General features: G+C 51.5%; 1 protein-coding gene and 2 pseudogenes across 2 annotated transcripts in view; 1 reads left to right on the top strand and 2 right to left on the bottom strand.

Annotated features, from left to right (window-relative positions):
* The first annotated feature begins 904 nt into the window (after positions 1 to 904).
* Positions 905 to 4,878, top strand: LOC118151380 (uncharacterized; annotated as a pseudogene).
* On the bottom strand, positions 4,223 to 7,618 carry LOC144576880 (uncharacterized; annotated as a pseudogene). The gene has a single exon (XR_013519533.1). The product of XR_013519533.1 is annotated as an uncharacterized LOC144576880 (transcript).
* GPR107 (G protein-coupled receptor 107) overlaps positions 4,223 to 9,387 on the bottom strand; it is an 80,875-nt gene continuing 75,710 nt past the window's right edge. The window contains exon 18 of the mRNA XM_035260357.3: positions 4,223 to 9,294. Coding sequence (XP_035116248.1) covers positions 9,198 to 9,294 — 97 coding nt within the window. The 3' untranslated portion in view covers positions 4,223 to 9,197. The remainder of the gene's footprint in view (positions 9,295 to 9,387) is intronic.

Here is a 9,387-nt window from a genome sequence, read left to right as displayed (position 1 = left end):
CTGTGCTGCCGCTCAGCTGTGCCCCATGGCTTCGCCCCGTGGCTTGCTCCCTGCCCCAGTACTGTTCTCCCATGTGGCAGAGCCAGGCTTACTCATTTCATCTGAGGCCCTGCCCGTGCTGGTGCGTGCTAAACGATGTTCAGCCTGAGGCAGCAGGGGCCAACCGGAACCAGGGCTCTGAATGACAGAGACGCAGTGATGTCTAAGGACATGCACAAATGGTGCAAGCTTCATTCCTGCAGATGTGTGTTAATGAGCAGCTTCCTTGTTTTTGCAAAGGTCAGCATTCCTTTGGCAAACTGGGAAGGAGCCGTTTAGGGTACAGCTCCCAAGTGGGTCACAACAACCCCCCAACATCCAGTTCCCAGCTGCTGACTGTGCTTCCCTTCGTGGGGGTGGGTGGGCTGGTGCCAAGGGGCTCAGGACAGATTTCTCAGAAATGTCCTATCATGCAAGTGGCTTACAGGAGGGCAAAGCCAATGCCAGCCTCCAGCAAGTCCATGCTTTCTCTCCTTAGGGTAACCACTAACCGGGCCTCCTTGTTATTTAGCCTAAGGGAGTCTACAGCTACCAGTCAGCCGACCTGACATTCCTGGTGAAAGGCAGGCTACCCAACGGCAGCTACGATAATTAAGGAGCCCAGGTAGGGGCAGGGAGGATCTGCCCAGGGTCCTGGGGCCTGGGAACGGTGGGCTGTTCTCAGAAACACACATTGGAGCCAATATCTGCTCTGGACTTAGTCTGCACTGACTATCAGAACAAGCAGAAAGTCCCCAGCCTCTCAATGATCAGGACCTGTTAGTTATTTCTCTCACTTCAAAAGAGTTTGCCCACCAGACTAGAGTTGTTGACAATTATGTTTTTCCAGCAATGACAGCTGCCAATCAGAGTGGACCAGCCGGAGATGACCAATGACCTGACAGGCCTCCTTTACGAGAAGAAATCAGATGCTGCAGCTGACGAGAGCGGCCGGCCCCGGAGGCATCTGGCTCCCCTGACAATGCCTGCCAATCGCCACGCTGGCTTCCAGACCACCTGGGACAGAACTGCTCCTCCCGGGGCACTGGTGTAGGTTCAGGTGTCCAGTCGGTATTTACTAAGCACCTGTGATGCCCAGGCCGCTACAGTGCTGTACAGAGTGAGTGCTTATACTCAGAGTAAGTCAATACACAGGCTTGGTAACACCCATGTCTTTGGGGCCAGCAGGGCAGGATGGCCTCCTCAGCCTCACACTGGAGCTCCTGGCTGGATGGTGTCTATGCACTCAGAGCCCTTAGTGATGGAAAGCTCAGCAAACAGAGAAGGCAGAGGGAATGTTCTGAAATGACCTTGAAATGACCCATCGCCCTCTGAGGTGGTTTTGCTGAGGCCCAGCCCGCCACAGGCACTGAAGGGCTCTCATTTGCTGAGCACTTGCTTTGTGCCAGGGGGCTCTTTTTCTGATGATACTGATCCAAGAAGGGTGCAAGGCTCAGCTATTGAAGCTCGGGTCAGATTCATGGGTGTGGGCTTTTCTGATGCCAAACCCACAGGCACCGAGGCTTCTCAAGCTCATCCTCAGTCAGCTGCTGCGTTTCTAACTGGGAAAGCTCTACGATAGCAGCGGGGGAAGCGGCCAGAGAGACCTGGAACATCAAGGGGGCCCCACGTGGGACGGTTCAGGGGAGCAGCAGGACAGCCAGGCCTCTGCCAGCACCTGCCTGCAGTCTCTCACCTGGTCCCCACTGCAGTGCCTCCCCGGCAGGACAGAGCCGCTCACTTCTGTCCCACAGGAGCTGTGTGCAAGGTGGGCTCCTGTCCCTGTAGCCAGCTGGAGACTGGCCCAAGACTCCGGAAGAGAACTGGGTTGGATCTGTTCTTAGTGTGGTCCAGATCAGCCACGTCAGCACCAGCTGGGCACGTGTTAGCAATGCCGATTCTCAGGCCCCCCAGGAACTCTACCGGGGGGACATGGGTGCTTGCTAAGTTTGAGGACCACGGGATTAGATGATCGGCAAGGTCCTTCCTGTTTTCTCAGCTGTCCCCTTCCTGAGTTGCCTTGGCGTCTCTCAGCCTGGGTTCTGAATCCTGGCTTCGCACTCTCAGGACACCCCATGCTCCTGCTCATTCTTTGTGGCACAGGCAAGGCCTCTGGAAAGTCAGGGACAAGAGCTGTGGGTTGGGCATGACCACTACTATCTGGGAAACCTTGGCCATGGACGTGGATTCTGTCTCCTTTTCTTTTTTTTGAGACAGAGTCTCGCCCTGTCACCCAGGCTGGAGTACAATGACACGATCTCGGCTCACTGCAACCTCTGCCTCCCCGGTTCTAGCGATTCTCCTGCCTCAGCCTCCTGAGTAGCTGGGATTACAGGCTTCCGCCACCATGCCCGGCTAATATTTTGCATCTTTAGTAGAGATGGGGTTTCATCATGTTGGCCAAACCCATCTCAAACTCTTGTGATCCTCCTGCCTCAGCCTCCCAAAGTGCTGAGATTACAGGCATGAGTCACCACACCTGGCCTAAGGTTCTGTCTCCTTTTAATTCTGAAAGTCTATGATCTGGTCAACTGAGGTTCATGCTCACTTTTTCCCCCCCCAAGATGGGAGTCTTGTTCTCGTCACCCAGGCTGCACTGCAGTGGTGGGATCTCATCTCACTACAACCTCCGCCTCCAGGGTTCAAGCGATTCTCCTGCCTCAGCCTCCTAAACAGCTGGGACTACAGGTATGTGCCACCACGCCCAGCTAATTTTTGTAGTTTTTTAGTAGAGACAGGGTCTTGCCATATTGCTCAGGCTTGTCTCGAACTTCTGACCTCAGGTGATCTGCTCGCCTTGGCCTCCCAAAGTCCTGGGATTATAGGCATGAGCCACTGCACCTGGCCCATGCTCACATTTTTATAAGCACAAAGGCAGTAACCAGCAGACCCATTTTTCTGAGGCCTTCCTATGTGGGGCACTGGGCCACGCCCTTGACTTCATCCTTATTATCTCAACAAGGCTGGAGTCAGCAGGCCTGGGTTCTTGTCTCAGCTCTGACACCAGCTCGGGGAAAAGGGGGAAAGATGTGGGTGGGCAGTGGCAGAACCTTCTTTAGGCCCCAATTTTTGTAGTTTTGAAGGCAGGGCTTTGGAGGGATGAATCACACATCAGTATGCTGTGTGAAAGCAGCACCACACGAAAAGAGGGTACCCGGCATGGTTTCATTCACATGAAGTTCTAGACAAAGCAAACAGGACTATGAGAGAATCAGAGCCGGGGCTGTGGTAGTTTCACAAAGGGGGCAGTTTGGACTGGGAAGGGGCAAAAGGGGGTTGCATGGGGTAACGGGGATGGATGTTGGATCTCAACTGTGGTGGAGGCCTCAGGACTGTTACATCCATTTGTCAAAATGCAACAAACTGTACATTTAAAAAGGATGGATTCTGGCTGGGTGCGGTGGCTCATGCCTGTAATCCCAGCACTTTGGGAGGCTGTAGGTGGGTGGATCACCTGAGATCAGGAGTTCGAGACCAGCCTGACCAACATGGAGAAACCCCATCTCTACCAAAAATACAAAATTAGCTGGGCATGGTAGTGCACGCCTGTGATCCCAGCTACTTGGGAGGCTGAAGCAGGAGAATCGCTTGAACCCTGGAGGTGGATTGTTGTGAGCTGAGATCATGCCATTACACTCCAGCTTGGGCAACAAGAGCAAAACTGTCTCAAGAAAAAAAAAAAAAAAGGATGGATTCTACTGTAGGTAAAATATGCCTCAATTTAAAACATTCTTAGTAAAATACGGGCTTTGGGGCTGAATGACTTCTAAAAATGCTTTGAGTCTAAAATCCTGGATTTCTCTGCTCGCAATGTGGGGTAACAGAGCTACTGATAATGACGCCAGGAGGAGGTTCACATCTGCCTGTCACAGAGTGTGCTCTGCCCCAGGCCCCTGCTGTCACCTCCCGTCAAATGGCAGCAGCGCCCTGACACCAGATCATGAGGCATCGCCTGCCTCCAGCATGAGCCGGACATCGGTAACCTACAAACATTTTTCAGTCATCTGGGTCTTCACCGTGGCTGCCACAGATCTGCTGAGATGCCTGGGACTTCTCTAGTAGGTGTCACTATTGTCAGCAGGAGCTGGTGGGCGGCAGTTAACTAATTTAATGAACAAAAACCACAAAGAAAAAGATTATGAGAGGGATGTGGAGGAGAGAAAAGCACCAGGAGCCGGCGATTCCCCAGATCTCACACACACAGTTCTGCCAGGTAATCTTTATTTTACACATTTGCAACATGGCAAGAGAATTCACCCCGTACATCACCGTGATCAGATCCCCCACCCGTTATACATTATATGTTTACATAAATACTCTTCAATGATCATTAATGTTTAAAAAAAAATACTGAAACTGCTTCTGCGTCCCAACCTCTAACCAGGAAAGCAAATGCTATGTACAGACCTGCGAGCCCTCCCTCACACCAAACTATTTCTGGATTAACTTCTTTGAGGTCACATGACTAGGCAAATGTAATGTACAATCTGCAAAAGCTGTCGGAAGAGTCAAAGCCCCGTTTGGACGTGATTTCTGGACCCTATAACAGTACCTTACATGCTCCAAAGGCTGACCTTCTCAAGGTTCACCATCTCATTTGGCTGCTCCCTCCGAAATCTAAAACCCTGCCTCAAAATAAGCTGTCCTGTGGGTGAGTTAGCTGTTCCGTTTCATTCTGACCTTTCTGACTCTGCCCAGGACGCCGACCCACATGGCCGACCTGCATATCCCCTGCCGCCAGACCACCAGCAGGTCCCTGAGACGGCTGGGCCAAGCCCTGCCCACTCACCTCCCCACCATCTCAGCGGCGCACTCCCTTACACGGTGCCTGAGATATGCGGGGCCAGGTACCGACAGTGAGCCATCTAAAAGCGTTATCTATTTTTCAAGCATAAACCATGAAGAGAGGTACAGATGCACTGCCGGGCTACAGAAGCGGCCTCTGGGGAATCTGGAGTATGTTCAGCCTGCCGACCAATAACTACATTCCAGGTGGTGACAAGTATTAGCGTCAATTCAGGTAGATGCCTTTTAAAGACACCCTGCCAGAAACACCCTAGGGAGAATTGGAGTGAAGAGCGGGTCTTTCAGAACATTTAGTACATTCCAGATGAATACCTTTTTGATACACCAAGAGGTATCAAGTCAAAGTCTAACTTCTGCAGCGGGGGAGCCATTGACTTGCTGAATCCTAAAGGGCAGAACCAAGCCACAGGCCACAGGCATCCTGGACGTAGCTTACGGTCAGTCTTACAAGGCCAGGGGTGGGTTGGAGAAGAGCAGAGGGGTGAAGTGCGGTGCATGGAAGCAGGGGTGGAGGAGTGGGCTAGGATCTGTTTCCTTTGAAATCCAGCAGTTTGGCAGCATAAAGCATGAACTGTTCCGCTGTTCTACTGGGTGTATGGAGCTGGGCCAACAACCTCAGCAGACTGTCTAATGTTCTAAGGGCCTTCCTCGAAGAAAATGCTTCAGGATGGGGAGAAGGCCAGAATGCCACCTGCAATTCCAACAGGCATCATTTCTGCTCCTCCTCGGTCTGCACGGACTGGCTGCCTGGAGTAGACTCTTGTAAGTACCAAAACAGGACACCAGCTTTAGTGTGGAGGAAGACCATCCTATATGGCTCAAAGCAGTAATACCTGGCATGAGTATGCACTCTCTTGAGAAAATTTTCCTTGGCTTAGAAAATGCATCTCTCACACAGCCACTGGGAGAAAATGCTGCAATGCACCAAAGCCTTTCACCCGTGTGCCCATAATGAGCCTATGTGGGATCAATAGGCATAGGGAGCAAGAGGGCAGAGGAGGGATGGTGGAGAAGGAGGAGGAGGGATGGAGGAGGAGGAGGAGGAAGAGGGATGGAGGAGGAGGAGGAGGAGGAAGAGGAGGGGGGGAGGGAGGGAGGGGAGGGGGGAGGGAAGAGGGAGTGAGGGTGTGGAATGAGTACAGGGCTGGCGATGAGGTCATCCTGCAGGAGCTCTCACCCTAACAGCCATGTGAAGGGGACTTAGGAGGCTGTGTGCTGCCTTGGCAGGCTGGACATGTTTAGGGCGGAGAAGCCCTGGATGTTTTACTTGAAAGTGGTTTCCTGAAAGAAAACTAAATGGACTCAGGCCAGGAGCAACTTTCACACTGAAGCAAGCACCTCCTCACAAGGGCCTCCTACAATTCACCAGAGTCATATTCAACATTATGAAATGCATTGCCACTTAAATTTTAAAGCACTGAGGGACCAAGAAATGGGCCAATGGAGTCCTTGGCCACTGTTAAGAGCCAGGATTAAGAGATCAGTGACTGTTCTTATTGTCCAAGAAATAATTTTCCGGCGAAACATACACATTTTATTAAATTTCACAGCCAGCAGCGCTTTCAGTCCACACAGATTTCTCAAAGGAAATGTGGCTATTTTGCGTGGGCAGAAACAGTGAGGAGGAGCATAAAGCAAAGCTATAAACACCAACGATGGCTCCACTATGTGCATCCGACAGTTTTTGCCCAATCCTTGAAATACTGCAAGGCCTTAACCGTTCAAACACCGCATTGCAATGAAGCCAGTGGACCGTGAAACGCAGGCTGCAGGAGGGTGGCTTGTCAGCTGGTGAAGCCACTGGGCTTTGGACTCCTGTCATCTTCACGCAACAACAGAGATGAACGGTGGGTCACAGCTATGACGTGAAGGAGAAGGGAAGATACATTCACAGAACAGGATGGAGAGCTTAAATAATTTTTTAAAAGCTTAGAACCACCACCTGCTTCACCAATCCTGGGCTGGGGTTTTGACTTTTCTTGATCATCAATCTGACTTGAAGCCTTTTACCAGTTATAATACAGACACAGCCAGGTGACCTGTTTGTTAGGAAGGCTTGTGGCCATCTTTGTTTCTGAAACACAGTCTTACCTCATCTGTCCACTGCTGTTCCAGAAGGGTCAGGACTAGCACTGCAGACACTCGCCATGCTGTGAGTGAGCCCAGACATATGTGTGGGATCTGAACACCCAAGGCTGGCCTTCCCGTGCCAGTCTGATGGCTGAGGCTCCAGCGCTTGTCCACACACTCCTGCCTCCCTCTGGCTCCTCCACTTCCTGGCTTCCTTGCTGGCAAAACCCAGCAAGTGAAATAAGGACACCTCCACGGAGACCCTTCCGAGCAGGGAGGTTTCATCACACCTTTCGTTCTTGCCAAGGAGTCTATCACCTCATCAACAACTTCTGCTTGTGGGAGAAACAGCAAACGTGTCCCTCTGAGGGAAGGACTGAGGGGGGCTTTGGCAGGCACAGACTGCGACCCATTCCTGTAAAAACTGGTATTGTGTTTCTGCACAGGAAAACCAAGTGTTAAAAAGACTCCCATCCTCCCCCTCCAACTCCCTGTCACACAGTCCAGTCCCGAGTTAACTTTAAAAGGGTCCGGAAGTGAACAGTTAGGGCACGTTTACTCTTCTCCTGAAGTTGGAAAGACACGGATGCCTCCCTAAAACACCTGCCGACAGGTGAGCAGCCGTGGCCTGGGGAGGGGTGTGCTAGTCCTCCACAGCAGCCTCCAGAAGCACCTGCCTCAGAAGGCAGCCCGCACCTCCAGAGCACCCTACAGCACCCAGATGGCGAACCAAAGTGCAGAAAAAGAACACCCGCTTCCTCATTAGTCATTCAGGAAGAGAAAATGGCATGGGAGACGGAAACCAACCGTTTTCTGAATGGAGACTTTTTCAGGTTCCCAAACCCGTGACAGTGAGTGCGACCTCATGCCCTGTGGTTTCTCACTGACCCAAGCTAGAGGTGAGAAAACAACTCCCAGAGACCACAACTATCACCCCCCTAGGTCCGGTTCCCCCTACAGGTGTGGCTCTCTGACAAGCCCAGGCAGGGGTGGGCTCCAGCTTCTGGAAGCAACCCTACCTAGCTGGCCCCCCAGGCATTAAGAAGCATCCCTGATGGGGCCATGTTTTGGTCTCCTTTTAAGCCCTCAGTCACAAAGGACCTTCTGAGCTTGTCACACTAATCAAATGCTTTTTTCTCTAGCTGCAATACTGCTCACTTTAGGCAGCTCTGTGTTTATTCCCAGGCTCTGAAAGTGTGGAGGGAACTTCACTGCATTTCTGTGAAATAGTTCACCATCCCCAAATCCCTGAGTGAAAATGTTGAATCGTGCTCCCTTTCTTCACATACACGCTCTTGGACTATGGGGACCAAGTCTGTTGCATTCATCTATTTAGAAATCCTACTAGCTTACAGAAGCAGCTTTTTAATGGGGATGATTTGCTTGGACTTAAGTACTGGCTTAAATACGACCTATTCTGCCCCGGCTGCTCCTTAAAGAAAACTCCTTTCCATTTCCTCCCAAATTCTGATCACACAAAACAGCCACAGGCGTGAAGGGAAAACGAAATGGGGTGCTCTGGGCAGTCAGGGAGTGGACATCCAGGGAACTCCCCAGGCTAATGTTTTTGAGTTTAAAAATGTTTCTTTCCATCCATCAGGCAACATCTCAAATCAGAAAACCCCCTCCCACCACCTGGACTGTGCCACAGGCATGACTTGACAGTGACATCATAGCCTCCTATTCCTGCTGGAAAGGCCACTGGGCCTCAGGAGCAGCCGGCCCAGTCACTCTCAGGGTCTGGGAAATGCTCAGGGCAGGAATCCTGGGGTAGGTGCTACATCTGAAGCTGGGTTTTGATTTGCTTTCTAAAATCACCTGTTTTCATTCATGTTTGTCTCCTGAAGAGGCAATGGCACCCTCCCCTTCCTCCTTCCTAAGTCCCGGTGTCCTTATAGACATTTTCTAAAGCATCAGACAGACACCTCGCACCCTCCTTCCCCCTCCACCTGCCGTCCTCACCACTGCCCCACACGTGGGGTCACAATACACCTCAGAGCTCCCAAATGAAGAAGAAAAAAAGAAACTAAATTGAAAATGAGTGATTCCTTTTCTCCTCCTCTCTGTGCCCCTCTTCCCATTCCCACCTGAAGGAGGACTCCAGCTGCCTCTAACCAGCCACAGATCCAGTTTCCATAAAAGAAGAGTACAAAGTCAGGTTTCCGCCGCACTGTGCTCCCAGCCATGTGCCCTGGCGTCACTGTCGGAGGTGCCAATAGTTCACTGTAGGAGCTGCTCTCACTCTCCAATAGGACTATGAATAAAAGTTTCCTTGGACAGTGCCATCCTCAAGGTCGACTCCGTCACACGGTGCCCTCCCACTCGCCCTGGGGCTCCACGGAGCCGTTGGTCACCTTCTTGACTTTCTTCATATTTTCCATCACCCCAGATGTCGTCACGCTAAACAAGGAAAGAAAAAGAAGATAAGGAACATCTCACAGTCTCTTAGTGTAAAAGGCCGTCTCCACCACAGCACGGTGGTTAGGACTGATA

The sequence above is a fragment of the Callithrix jacchus genome, chromosome 1 (assembly GCF_049354715.1).
Source record: "Callithrix jacchus isolate 240 chromosome 1, calJac240_pri, whole genome shotgun sequence".
NCBI lineage: Eukaryota > Metazoa > Chordata > Mammalia > Primates > Cebidae > Callithrix > Callithrix jacchus.
Note: the sequence above shows the minus strand (reverse complement) of the source record. Positions and strands in the feature narration are given on the sequence as shown.